Raw genomic sequence first — 14,472 nt, 5'->3', positions numbered from 1 at the left:
CTGGCTTATGGCCATGACATTGTAAATAATAAATAAATAATAATAAAATATAAATAATAATAATAAATAAATAATTTAAAAATAAATAATAAATAAATAATAATAAAAAAATTATTATTTACAGGTTCAAAAGAAAAACTACAGAGAAGAAAAGAAGAGAGCCACGAAAGAATTACTTAGCACAATCACGGACCCCTCAGTTATTGTTATGGCTGACTGGTTGAAGGTCAGAATCCAAGTGTGAAACCTGGGTTGAAGATGGAGCAGTTAGTTGCTTGCTGCTTTCTGGCCAGAACAGAAGCTCAATCTTTTACTTGCTGTTAATGTTTTTCTACAGGCATAGCAGTCACTAATTGCATCCCAAGGTCTCTGTGCTCAAATCCTAGGGGAGTAATAGAGGAACTTGGTTCCCACTTACTGCAGTCACCCTAGTCACATTATTCTTGTGTGCATAGCCAGCAGCTTGGGATGAATTGGCTATGCAATTCTCATTTGGTCCTTCTCATTTTATGCCTTGAAGTGGCTCTGTTACATACATAACAACTGCAAAAATGATTCAGTCAGATATTTGAATGCGGGTTTCTTTGTGCATTTCTGGTAATTTTCTTTTCCTCTCAAGAACTAGCTGGTACTGCTGTCTTGAAGACAGCAATTCATATTATCAACTGTAGTGCAGTTAAATTGTCATACTGCCCATATCTGGATGTGTGCATACCCATTTGTAGAACTGAGCATTCATCAAGAAGAACAAACATACCTTTATATTCTTTAACAAACCCGGGTAAACTTTTGAAAGACCTGATAAACTTTGCTTTGAAATAAAAGCTAATAAATTTCAATTTTAATTTTGTTAAGGGGGATGGTTTTGGTATTGACTTCACTGAGATACAACTGTAGTTATTTATCTTCTAGATTCGTGGTACCTTGAAGAGCTGGACCAAACTGTGGTGTGTACTGAAACCAGGAGTGTTACTTCTTTACAAGACTCCCAAAAATGACCAGTGGGTAGGAACAGTGCTGCTGAACGTTTGTGAACTCATCGAGAGGCCTTCTAAAAAAGATGGCTTTTGTTTCAAACTTTTCCATCCTTTGGAGCAGACCATATGGGCTACAAAGGTTAGTGGCAGCATGCATGGTTTGCAAGGGATGACTAGCATTAATCAGCTATGAGTAAAGACAACCTTAATGAAAAGCTGAACGCTGTTTTTTGTTTCAACTTCAGTGGTTTGTGTTGATTCTGAATATAAGCCCTAATCCCATTTGTAAGAAGTATTTGATTTATGCTGCTGTGTGCTGCATAAAGAACTTCAGAAGTGTGGTGTGCAAAGGGTTGCCATTAAAAAGGTTAATTCCATCACTGGCAATCACATAAATTACAGGAATAAATGTTTAACGTTATATTTTACATCAGTCAAATCTGAGAAATTAAGGTGAGATTTGCTGAAATCAAAGAGTTTCGTTATAAGCTTTTCTTGGTGTCTAACTCTATATTCATGCAATAAAATGTCATCTTTAGTGACACTAGTTCAATTTGCTTGTGTCAAAAAGCAGATTACTTGCTTGTTCAATAATAGCTCATATTGAAACTTGTTAGCCAAGTCTGTTCCTTTTTGTTATGATGTTAGGAAGATAAGTGTTTTCATTTGGTTCTGGCGTCTGTTTGCTTTGTCATACATGGCATAATACAGTGAGCAGCTCTTAGCATTGTTGAAAAGCACAGGAGTGTTCTGCAAAGATTTATTTCAATATCTTATAAGGATCTCTAATTCTTGCTCTTACTCATTGTTTATAATCTCATAAACTGTTGTAGTTCTTGTTTTGTGTACATGTGGAGAAGGGATGTGGAAGCACAGTAAAAGTGAACATATTTTCTTTCTGAAATAATGTCTTGCTTTAGATGAAATTACTGTACAATATTAAGACCCTTGTTGTAATTAATTAATTATACCATCTAAAATATACATCTTACAATCTCACAATTAGCTCTTCTAAATATTAAATTGAGATAGATGTACTGTCTGTACTGTCTGTACATCTGTAGAATATGGTGTATTAAATTTGTCATCTTTTTCTTAGGGAAGTCAGTCAGTATAATTCCTGATGCTTCTGGTTATTCTGGATTGTGATTGTTGTGATCAGTGTTATCTAATTTTACCAAGCTTAGATCAAACCACTTTTAGTTTATTTTGAATAATTTTATTTTACTGTTGCTTAGGCAAACTTTTCAGTAATTAGTGGTGACCTCACATTTGCAGAACGCAAACTCTATATCCTTTCCAAAGCTATAGCACTTAGTGTTAATGTGCTTTATTTATGATATATATATACATACATTGCAAAGTGGAGGCCTGTCTGCAGAAGATCACAAATCAGTCTTATGTTTCTTTATTGCTTGGCAATGAGAAATGGATTTGTTTGTTTTTTTAACTAGATGTTTAGAATTTAGACGACATGCCCTACCAGATTTTTACTTTTTTAAGGTAGGTCAAATTTTGAACCTGAGCAAGTTGATATCATCCATTCTAAATGTGCTGAGAGCTGGAGTGGTGTTTGTTCATTTTGGTATGGCTATTTGCAGTTGAGAATTACTGGATTCTATTAGATGAAGGGCATTTAAGTTGAAACCCTTTTTTGCCTTGTTTACCTAGTCAATCATAACATCCTAGTTACAGATTTATTCTCATGAAGCAAACTTGCATAAGTGTAATAGCAATTGACTGATCTAGAATAGATTTACCAGAAAGAGCCTCAAGTCCAAGGCAAAGTGAGCCTTCTTTGCAGTTAGTGCAGAAAGATAGCATTGCAAAAAACATATAGAGGTATAAGTACTGCAGGGGATTTTCTCACTTGAACACACTACCCATGGAGTGTCCTTCTGGCAGACTGCAAATTCTCTTCTGCAGTAATTTATGGCCAGTCACTTCACATGCTCCCTTAAGCCTGTTGCTGTGGTCTTTGATGTTCCTCCTGCACTCTGAGGTTGCTGATGCACTGTACCTTGTCTGTCTTCCTTGTGTGCCTGGTCCTGATGCCATTTCAGTTTTTTGAAATTAATAATTAGACAAGTTAATGTAAATATTCTTTCTGAGTAAATTTAGTCAGGGGTGACTGCATATCAGTTTTCACTGTTGTCTTTGAAACAATGTTCATGGCATTTGAGTTTTATTGGCGTGAATATTCTGTAAGAAGTAAACTTCAACATTTTTTAATCTAATAGAATTTTTAACTTGACTATTGCCTTGGAGTAGTATCATCATTCCATCAGAAACAGAGGCAATCCAAATAAAGTCACCCAGCAAACAGAAATTAATGTGCCTCTTGTACAGATTACTAACTCCTGGAAATTGGTTTTGAAACCATAATGGATGATACCAAAGCAACCAGTGCTGTTCGAACAGTAACCAATTAGAGGAAATCAAGATCCATGAGCAGTTAATATGAAATAAGTCAACTTACTTAAATCTTTGCTAAAAATTACTCATTTGGTTTTAATCAATATATTGTTAAAACACTTAGGGAGTGTAAATTTCCTGCGTTTAAAAAAACCCCAAAACAGATGCCATAACCACACTTCACCTCTAAATTGTAGTTGTTTGGTACAGAGTAAGGAGCATACCCCGAAGTGCCCACAGTATAAACCCAAAGGGCAGATCTCATGAACAGAAGTCTGCTCTCTTAGTCTGCCCCAGTGCCCTGTGACCCAAGAGTTTCAAGGCCTTCTGGTGGCTGAGGCCTTTGCATGGTGCTGGCAGCACCCCAGCACCTCTCCCACCCCTGCCTGGTGTGGTGCCATGGTGCTCTCCCCTTCTTAGGTGACACTGGGTGTCTTCCCTGCCTTCCACCCTTGGAGTGAGGAGTGGTCATAGATTGGAGTTGACCTTGGTAGCTGCTAACTCCTAATCCCAGTGTTGCTGCTTCACCAAGGACTTCTTGTAGGCACACCTTTCCACTCTCTTCAGAGGAAGACTGAAGTTTGGAATCTTGTTTCTAGCTCCCAATTACTCTATACTGACTCCTCAGGAGTTTCTGAACATCATTTGCATCAGCACCAGCTTATCTGTATTGGTATTTAAGTGCCACCAAGACTACTCCTTTATCTGCTTCTTGCCCTGAGAAATGTTCTGGCTGTTTAATTTGCTTGCTTCTACAATTACCTGCCTTTATCTGCTTTTGCTCAAAACTTCTGCTGGCTTTCCAATTCCCTCTTCTAAGCCTTATATTGGCTTTCCATTAGGCTTCTCTGGGGGAAATCAGTAAAAATCAAAATATGTTAATTCATCAGTTAGGCAGGCTTAACCCAGCTTTCAGCAGTAGCTTCAAGTATGTTTAATACAGCCCTCTTTGCCTATCAATTGTCTGTTACCATAGATAATTTTTTTTTTAGGAAGGGACTTTAAAATGGTTATTTAAAATTTTATTCCAAAATGAAAGTTGACAGAAATAGAAGAGTCTTTGTGTGAAGAACTTCATAGTGAAAATAAAATTTTGGCGAAGTCTGATTTGTACATCAAGCCCCTGTGTGCACAACCCTCCCCCCTCTCCCCCCCAATAAATAAAATCAAATAAACACACCCAAAATAAAAACAAAAAACCCCAACCTAACTAAAATTTTTTTGAATCCCAAAGACCATTCTTTTGAAAAGTGGGCTTGAATTGGGTCCTATACTTAGAATGAAGTCTTTGAAGAAGAAATCCAGTGAAAGAGGGCTGTGCATCTTTCCATTCATGTCTTCATTAGATGTTGCTGAGTGACAGTTAATAGCCCTGTAGTGTGTCAGCTTCTTATTATGTTGAATGATAAACTGTAAAATGGAATTGAAAATCTGATGCTGTTTCTTGTTTTGCGTATTTCAAGGGTCCTAAAGGTGAAGCAGTTGGTGCTATAACTCTGCCGTTGCCCAGCAGTTACTTGATCATCCGAGCCGCTTCAGAATCAGATGGTAAATAGCTACTTCATGGATTTTCAGCAGTGATGACAGTTAGTTATAATAAAGATGGTTTCAATTGTCTTATCATGTCTGTTACAGCACTTTGATTGCAATTTAATTGTTAAGGTTCCCCTTTAATTTAGAGCATTCAGTTATGTTGCTACTAGTACCTTTTCATGGTTATTAAAGGAGAAAATTGACCTGGAGGAAAAGGTATTGAACTCCTTGCAGTTGCCTCTTGTTGGCTGGGTAGAGGAGGGGTAAAGTGTTATCTGTGATTTAGCTATATTAATGTATGTCTAAATATGAAGTGCCTTTGCAAAGTGCTAATATGAATGTATTCTTATTAAAGCATTTCTGTGTTAAGTGCCCCAGTTGCACAGAGTTATAGTACCCTTCTCTGGGAAGGTGGTGATCAGTGCAACTACCTTCTAAAGTTACCATGTGAAAAAAAATTAAGACTGTTATGTAGCTCTTTTAGCAGGTGTTTTTCATCTATTGATTATTTAAGCATAGCCCTGCAGACTTCAAAAACAGAACTCTCTCTGCCTTGGGTATTGAGAATCAGATTAGATACATGGAAGAGAAGGGGAAAGAATACACAAATTTTTTCAGTTACTTTTTGCGAAAGAAAATTGGAAATCTGCTTTTTATCTTTTGAAATGTTATTTATACACTACCATTATAGCTCTTTTTCCACACTATTATCATGTTGCAAGGGCCAATTTTGCCAAATGATGCAATTACTTAGTCTTCCAGAGCTAGAGCAGGGCTGCAGGCAACTTAGTGGGGCATTACCCAGTCATGGCCTGGGTGGAACGAGACTTGGATTAATGAAGGAATGCTGCAAAATCATGATTTACCTTGCTTGTCCTGCCCTGAAGCATCCCTCGTACCGAAGCTGGGTGGTTGTGAGTTGTTTTTATGTCCCCACTAGCCCGTAAAATCCAGTGCATGTAACATGGAACAACTCTGAAGTGTGTCTGCAAAGGCAATGTAAGCAGGCCCAAAGGACTAATTTTCCCAGTTAGGAAACAGAAGTGGTGGTATAGTTCTGTTAAATCCTTAATTTTTAGTCTAATACTAAATTTGTCTTTAGGCAGGTGTTGGATGGATGCTTTGGAGCTGGCACTGAAATGTTCAAGCCTGCTTAAACGTACAATGATTAGGGAAGGTAAAGAACATGATTTGAACTCCTCAGCTGACAGCACTCATGTCTCTTTCTATGGTCTACTTCGTGCTAACAACTTGCACAGTGGAGAAAACGTACCGTAAGTGAATTCATTACTAACCTGATTGCTTTTTGGCAGAACCTTGTAGTGATCATTTCACCACAGAGAGGCTAAGGCTGCAGTTTGTTTTGCTCCTGAGTTCTCTTTATATGTCTTATTTGCAGTGTGTTTTATGCCCTGCACATAAAATGAAAAAATCTTTTTTTAAGCAAAGTAGATCCGGGGAAAAGTTTGGCCTAAGGAACTTGGAGTATCACATCAGTAAGTTTAAGTATTCAGTTAAACTGTTCAAAATAGAAAAAATTAATATTTTAAGGTGGTGTCACTTGTTATCTTCAGTGGAAAATCAGAAGCTTAGTACACGTGACAAAAGGCAGTAGATGTAAATTTAAGTTGCTGTTCTTTAGTTAAAGAAATAAATAATCCTTTATTTAAATGGATTCAGCATGAATCATCGGATAGATAATAATTCAGTCACCTTATAGTTAAATGCATAGAAGTTAAAATTGTCTTATATCACCTGATATTTAATGTCCAAGAGCCCTTGAGTTACTCCCTGATTATTTCAGTAAATACTTTCAGCCAGGTTTTTGTGAGCATAAGCTTTTGTGGAAATATATTATTAAGTGTAGCTAATGAATAACTGTAGTGGGTTGACTGTGGCTGGATGCCAGGCACCCACCAAAGCCTCTCACTACTCTGTGCAGCTGGATAGGAAGAGAAAATTTAACAAAGGGCTTATGAGTCAAGGCCCAGAAGAAGTTATTCAGTAATACCATCATGGGCAAAACAGGGTTAAGTTAGAGATAGTAGTTGAATTTATTACTAACAAAATCAGAGCTGAATAATGAGAATTAAAATAAGAACTTAAAAAACACTTCTGCCCTACCCCTCTCTCCTTCCCCAGAGGCACAGAGAGACAGGGAATGGGGTTTCTAGCTTTTCCTCAGGGAGAGGAGTCCACCATGGGGTCCCCCCCACAAGAGATAGTTCTCTGAACTTTCCAGTGTGAGTCCATCCCATGGCAACAGTTCTCCATGAACTGCTGCCACGTGGGTCCCTCTTCCACAGGGAGCAGTTCTTCAGGGACAGCCTGATGCAGCGTGGGTCTCCCACAGGGTCACAGGTCCTACCAGGACACTGCTCCAGGATTGGCTCCTCTCCCAACAGGTCTGCAAGTCCCTGCCAGGAGTCTGCTCCAGCACAGGCCTCCCAGGGGTTCACAGCCTCCTCCCAGGCATCCACCTCGTAATTTTCCACCAGTTCAATATACTTTGTGAAGATTTAGCTGTCCATTTGTCTTTTCTGGGTGGGCAGGAATTTTGTAGTGCTGTTACAAGTATGCTCTCCCAGAGAGAGACCTGGACTGGGAGAAATGCAATTCTTTTTATGCAATGCATAGGTGGTCTGAGAAAAGCACAAAAAAGGCAAATGCTTGCCTCCTGCAACAATTCAACGCCCTATCCAGAGCTTGGCTCAGCTGCAGTTTTGTACCTTCTTTTCTCTCATAGAAACAATATGACTGCTGTGTACAATTCAGCTGGAGATCTGTACTCTGGAATAGTAGTTTAATATCAACTGCTGGCTGAGATTACAATCACAGCAATTAGCTACAGCTGTTTAGTCTAATTAGGACTAATGCTTTAATTAAGTATATCTTTTATATAGCATCTTCTAAGGGTGTTCAGTGCACTTACCTGTCTAAAGACCAAAACTGGCAGGTCTAGCTTTAATTAGGTGGTAGAAGAGGGAGAAGAAAGGTGAAAACAATTCTAGCTTCAGCTGAGAGAGAGTTTAAGTAGGTTAGTAACAAGAGAAGGTCCAAGGAAAACCTTGGACTCATCCTTGTTGAAGATGGTCACCTGAAAAATAGGGATGAAGAAAAAGCAGGCATATTCACTGCTTTCATTTTTTTTTTTTGCCTCAGTCATTAATACTACTATTAGGCTGGGCTGCCTCATCTCCTTGACTTGGAGGCCCATGAGTGCAGGATCAGTGACTTTCCATTTGTGGGCACTGAAATTGGAAGAGACCAATTGTATCAGCTGGATGTTTGTAAGTCCATGCGGTCTGATGTGATTTATCACAGAGTAGTGGAGGAGCTAGTGGATGTTAGGATACCTCTCAATTGTTCTACCAAGGGTCTAGGGAGTCTGAGGAGGTCCTCACTGACTGGAAACTAGCCAGCAGTATTCAGATTTACAAGAAAGGCCTGAGGGAAGACCCAGGAACCTATAGACCTGTGAGTCTAACCTCAGTACATGGAAAAATTATGGAAAAGATCATACTGTGTTCTGTTGAAAGACATTTAAAGAACAATGAATCACCAGGCACAGTCAGCACAGGGAAAGTCATGTTTAGCTAATGTGATATCCTTCATAAGATAAGATCAGTTGCCTACTGGATGAAGGTAAAGCAGTGGATGTAGTTTTTCTGGATTTTAGTAAGGCTTTTGATATTGTCCCTCACAGGATCATTTTGGAAAAATTACTCAGCTGTGAGATGAGCAGGGTCACAATGTGCTGGTTGAAGAACTGTGAATGGCAGGAGTCGAAGGGGTCTGGTGAATGGGGCTATATCTGGCTGGTGACACCAGCAATGTCCCTCAGGGCTCAATCACGGGCCTGTTCTGTTCAGTGTATTTATCAGTGATCTGCATGTAGGAGTTGAACGCACTCTTAGCAAGTTTGCTGACAATGCCAAACAGGGAGGTGCTGCTGACTCCCTCAAGGGATGGGAGGCCTTGCAGAGGGATCTGCATAGATTGGAGAGTTGGGTAATCGTCAGTGGCATGGAATCAAAGAAGTGCCAGTGCCTGATTCTGCATGTAGGGCAGGGTAATGCTGAGCACAAGAATAACTTGGCAGAGGAGTGTCTGGGGAGCAGCCCTGTGCACCCGGGGTGACTGTTGGGCACGAGGTGGGCGCCAGGCTGGACAAGGGGCAGTGGAAAGGGGCAGGGGATCTCTGACAGCGGGATCAGCATGGATCAGCAGTGAGCCTTGGCAGCCAAGAGGGCAACCACCATCCCAGGGGGCATCAAACAGACGGTAACCAGCTGGTCAAGAGAGGTGCAAATGCCGCTATATTCAACATTTCTGTGGGCTCACCTTGAGGGATGTGTGCAGTTCTGGGCCTCAGAATTTTGAAAGGTTATGAAGATTCTTGATTATGTTCTGAGGAGGAGCAACAGATCTTGTTTAAGAGCTGGAAGGCATGGCCTGTAAGGAGGGACTGAGAACTTTCAGTTTGGCTAGTTTTGAGAAAAGGAGGCCGAGATGCAAAGTTAGAGCTCTCCTACAGATTTTTTGAGGAGGCGAACTGGAAAGGGAGGTGCTGAACTCTTCTTCCTGGTATGCAAGCATGGGAATGGTTTAAAGTATGATGAGAAGAGGTTTAGACTGGACATTAGGGAGCATTTTTTTACCGAGCATATGGTCAGACACTGGAGCAGGCTTCCTAGAGAGGTGGTTGATGTCCCAGGCTTATCAGTGTCATTTGACAGTTCAGTGAGAAGAGTATACATCCTATATGTTTCAAGCAAGGTTAGTTTGACACTGCTGCCACCTCAGGCTTGATACTGGCAATTTTGGTGTGTATCTTATAAAGATCCTGGTTTGGAAACAATGAAATGACTGTGTAAAGTTGAAGATTCATTTAGCCTTTGTTTTTAATAGGTTAAATGACAGTGAAATGGAAAGGCATCACTTCAAAGATCAAGATACATATTCTGACAAGTCTGATAAGGAAAATGATCATGACCATGAGGAATCTGATAACGATGGATTGGGAAAAAGTGAAGAAAGCGATAGTGACACGTCAGAGAGACAGGATGATTCTTATGTCGATCCAGAACCAATCGATGTCAAGGAAACTACTTACTTAGAACAGAGTCATGAAGAACTTGGGGAGGTAAAAGTGCTGTTGACGTACTTTGCAAGCAGCAAATAGTAAGCTGGTATTTTAAGCGTCAAACTACACTTGAAAGCTGACTTTTAGGATTGGCTTTCATATTTTCAGCAATAATGTATAGAAAAGGTTCTGTTCACCTGTATTCTGCTCTGCTTTGCCGCTCTTGTGCTAATGTATGAGATTTTAACAGTGATAATGAAATTACCTGGTGTATTACTCAGACAGAAGGTACAGAAAGGGCCACCTGCAGCAGAAGTTTGTCATGACTACTTGTTCTTTTGTTGTTACTTCTGTTTGGGTTTTATTAACTTAGCCCTGCTTTTTTTCTTCAAGTAAAAATCTTCTAGATGAAGGTTTGAATGCAGCCTGACACTTTGTTTTCTCCTGCAAGAGAGGAGTTAGGCAGTTGTAGTCTGCAGAATTTAGTGGAAGGCTTGCTGTGCTTCTGGTGTCGCCTTGCATTCTAATGATTCCCCAGAGCTGCTATTCCATTTCTGCAGGTTATTTTATGTATTTGCCTATAGAGGCAAATATGACAGGGATTTATAAGCCAAAAAGCTTGGTAACAGAAATCAAAATAAGCCTTTTCACAAATCTCCTCTTTCTCCTTAAGAGAAATGACTATGAATTTTTTTTTTTTTTTTTTAGTCATAGTTTAGTGCTTTTTAGTATCATGTTAAAACAAAGCAGTATTTTAGGAAAAGCTGAGGAGTTTTAAGTGACAAATTTTTGAGTATGCATTTTAGAACTGTTCTGGAAAAAGGGATGCCTTTCCTTGCTTTTCCTACAACCACTGCTCTTGATTTCAGAAACTATATGAGATAATATCTCCCCTCTTCTTGGACAGAAAGGAGCATGGAGTGTAACTGCTGGTTTTGCTCAGTTACCCCTAAGTCATGTATTTTTTTAAGGAAAACCACTGATGCTGCTGACTGATCCAAGGCAGTGAAAAGCATAGATATGTCAGCTTTTATGGTTGGGGAAAGCTTGTAGAATGAACAGCCCTTTGGTGTATAAGTCCTGCATTTGAGAAGAGAGTAATACAGGTGATGCCTAGGAAAGGAGCAAGGAAGGATTTCTGAACAACATTCTACCTCAATTTTTTCCAGCCTAGAGATGATGAAGAACAAATGCAGTTTTTGATGCTGAACAGTATATCTGTCATACTTCATTAAAGATGTATCATTAAGTGCATTTATAGAAGCTTGATTTAACTTCCATAGTTGCTTCAGCATCTCAGAGTGGTTTATTTTAAGTATTCGTTTCCCATTCTCACTGCAACCTTAGAAGGTGTTGACCTGTCTTCTGGAGGATTGCTTGCTTTCTTCTTTCTGTAAGCAGTTTTTTGGTTTATTGTAGGCAGGTGAGGCTGCTCAGACAGAAGAAGTGTCAGAAGAAAACAAAAGTTTGATCTGGACGCTATTGAAGCAAGTCCGGCCAGGAATGGACTTGTCCAAGGTTGTACTGCCTACATTTATTTTGGAACCTCGCTCTTTCCTGGACAAACTGTCTGATTACTACTACCATGCAGACTTTCTGTCTGAGTAAGTCAATCCTGTCTCTGGTTTTCCTTCTTACCATTTTTTTAAAATTAAAATAGGGTGACAATGTTAGATAATTGTCACTTTCTGAAAGCTAACTGCTTTTATAGCTCATATGTACATCTTGAAGTCTGGCCCCTCTTATAATTTAATAGTAGTTGTGTTGCAGGCATTTCTGGTTTAGCTTCTGAAGACTGGTTGAAAGACTTCTGAAAATGACTTTTTTTTTCTCCAAGAAGCATATTTAAAATGAGAAACCAATACTAGTTGTTTTTTTTTTTTAATAGCATAAATTTCTGTCCAGATTTATAGTTGCCTGCTCAAATGTAGCTAATAAATTAAAGACTGTAAATTGAAATACTATTCAGCTCAGAGCTCTGCATGTAAGTAGGCTGGTAGTAAAAAGATACCAAAGTAGTAACCTATAAATGGAAGAACTTGAGTGGGGGTGGGACAGAATTTAATGTTACAAAGAACAGACTCAAATATGGAAATATAATTTCTGGCATTTTTGTTTGACTTCAATTTTCAGACAATTATTTGAAAACTTTAAATTTGGTGAGATTGGGCTGAAACTTTTACAGTAGTGCAAATCACAGGCCTGTTTTAGTCAGCTCATAGATTCAAGATACATCACAACAATTGATAGCATGTTATAAATTATGCAATACTGATACTTGCTCTGTGTGTTCTGTTTATAGAGCAGCTCTTGAAGAGAATGCTTACAACCGCATGAAAAAAGTAGTGAAGTGGTATTTGTCAGGATTCTACAAAAAGCCAAAGGTATATTACTTTGTCTTTAGTCATTGTGTCTAGTTTGAGGGCTTAGGGATATGCTGGAGTAAGTTTTTCTTTTTGAATTTATATTTTAATGCATTTTTTAAAAAAGCAAAGTTAGGTTTTCATTTCTTAGAGAAACACATAATGGAAACTTTTGGTCCCTACCCATGATTAAAATAGACTATATTCAATTGCGTTTGTCCCTTGGAGTAGAAGTTGAACTAAATATTTTTTGATAATGTTGAGCCAGTTCTATATTTACCATTCTTCAATAAGTCTGAAATAGGAGGACTCATGTTTCCACCACTTCATTTAGTTTTGCACTAAATACTCTTCATAGTCAGGGTGTTGGGAAATAGTATTGACAGAAAGTACTTACTACCTAACTTCAGACAAAAGCTCTGTAATAGTTCTGCAAAAAACCCCAAACTCTTGTATTCTGTGTCCTTACATATAGAATAGTTTAGTGGATATACTGAATGTATGATAATTTCCTTAGAATTAAGAGCAGACTAATTGAGCATAATATTAAAATGATGAAATCAAGTACCACGCACTTAGGCATATATATTATGATAATTTCTTTTCCTGTGTGTCTTCAGTGATAGGCTGACAAAATGTTTTGTGACTTGTGTACATGCACAGTATGGTTACTCTCTATTCAATTTCTGTTTAGGGACTAAAAAAGCCGTATAATCCTATACTTGGAGAGTTTTTTCGCTGCATGTGGATTCATCCAAGGACAAACAGCAAGACTTTTTATATTGCAGAACAGGTAGATGCAATAACTGGAAAAAATATTTTTAAGAAAAATAAATGTAATGTATATTTGTGTTAGTGAAATGCTATGGTAGTTTCAGAAAATGTATTGAAATGTACGAATAGTATCCTAAAACCTCTCCTGCTGAGCATAGTTTTCTTACAGATGTCTCTTTTAAGAATGCTTTCGTAAAGAGAGAGGGAGGAAGGTGTATCCAATATTTCTGTTCCTCTTCCCCTGGAACAAGTCAGGTGCTGGCTTTCTTAATTCTTGAAATTCAGTAGGTGATTGCTTGATCTTTATCTCTAAAGACTTTAGTCGAACTTCACGTACATTAATTGCATTCTAATACATGAAACCTGAATTTTGTCATGATTAGCTCAAAGTTTGAACTATATTTACTATATTACTTGTTTTTCTCAAATATCTGGTTTTTTTCCAACAGGTGTCTCATCATCCTCCAATATCTGCCTTCTATGTTAGCAACCGCAAGGATGGTTTTTGCCTTAGTGGTAGCATTCTGGCCAAATCAAAATTCTATGGTAAATAATGGGGTTTTTTTGGATGTATGTGTATTGAGGGATGCAAAATTGGTGCACATGAGCTGTTTTGTGGATGAAAGAAGGCTGTTAGAAGGGTCAGTGTTTTGTTTTTTTATTATTGTCCTTTCCTCACAAAGTTTTTTGCTGCTGGTCTGAAGGATTTTAATTTCTATTTTAAGAGTGTTTTAATTTTTAATTGGAGACACTGTGTATTATAGTGGCTTCACTAGACAGGACAGGTTGCAGTGTTAAATATACTGATGTTCTTAATTGTATTGTTTAGTTATTGGGGAATGTTGACTTGTCTTGCAGGGTGAGAAATGTGACAGTCTGTCTTTGAATTTCAGGGAATTCATTATCTGCCATACTAGATGGAGAAGGACGACTGACATTTCTAAATAGGGGAGAAGACTATGTTATGACAATGCCGTATGCCCATTGTAAAGGTAATGGGTTTTTTCATTCTCTACATGGCAAAATTATGAGAAAAGAAGTTTGTTATTCTAAATAATGTGCTGTATTAGATTAAAGCCTGTCGTCCGGAGGAGAGTGTTCTGAACATTGGCAACATTGGTGGCTCTAGGGTTCCGCATATTTTTATCAGGAGAAAAATACCTCTGTTGTTTTAATTGTTGACACAGGAAAAGATTTTTTTCACAACTAGTAAGAAATAGTAAGAGCGCATATATATATATATGTTATCTGTCACTACATGACATTCATTTACTGTTAGAGTTGCCTTTTTTTAGAGCAGCTTTGAGCTTTTTCACTATTTTCC

The 14,472-nt window shown here is 38.4% G+C and overlaps 1 protein-coding gene across 7 annotated transcripts in view; it reads left to right on the top strand.

Annotated features, from left to right (window-relative positions):
- OSBPL8 (oxysterol binding protein like 8) overlaps window positions 1-14,472 on the top strand; it is an 83,390-nt gene that overhangs the window by 58,598 nt on the left and 10,320 nt on the right. For all 7 annotated transcript variants that reach the window (XM_040061357.2, XM_040061354.2, XM_040061356.2 and 4 more), the window contains 10 exons: window positions 125-226; window positions 913-1,116; window positions 4,856-4,940; window positions 6,028-6,199; window positions 9,837-10,071; window positions 11,431-11,615; window positions 12,314-12,395; window positions 13,069-13,167; window positions 13,598-13,694; window positions 14,042-14,140. In XM_040061357.2, the coding sequence (XP_039917291.1) occupies window positions 125-226; window positions 913-1,116; window positions 4,856-4,940; window positions 6,028-6,199; window positions 9,837-10,071; window positions 11,431-11,615; window positions 12,314-12,395; window positions 13,069-13,167; window positions 13,598-13,694; window positions 14,042-14,140 (1,360 nt within the window). The remainder of the gene's footprint in view (window positions 1-124; window positions 227-912; window positions 1,117-4,855; window positions 4,941-6,027; window positions 6,200-9,836; window positions 10,072-11,430; window positions 11,616-12,313; window positions 12,396-13,068; window positions 13,168-13,597; window positions 13,695-14,041; window positions 14,141-14,472) is intronic.

The sequence above is a fragment of the Hirundo rustica genome, chromosome 4 (assembly GCF_015227805.2).
Source record: "Hirundo rustica isolate bHirRus1 chromosome 4, bHirRus1.pri.v3, whole genome shotgun sequence".
NCBI lineage: Eukaryota > Metazoa > Chordata > Aves > Passeriformes > Hirundinidae > Hirundo > Hirundo rustica.
This window is presented reverse-complemented; position numbering and strand designations above follow the sequence as displayed.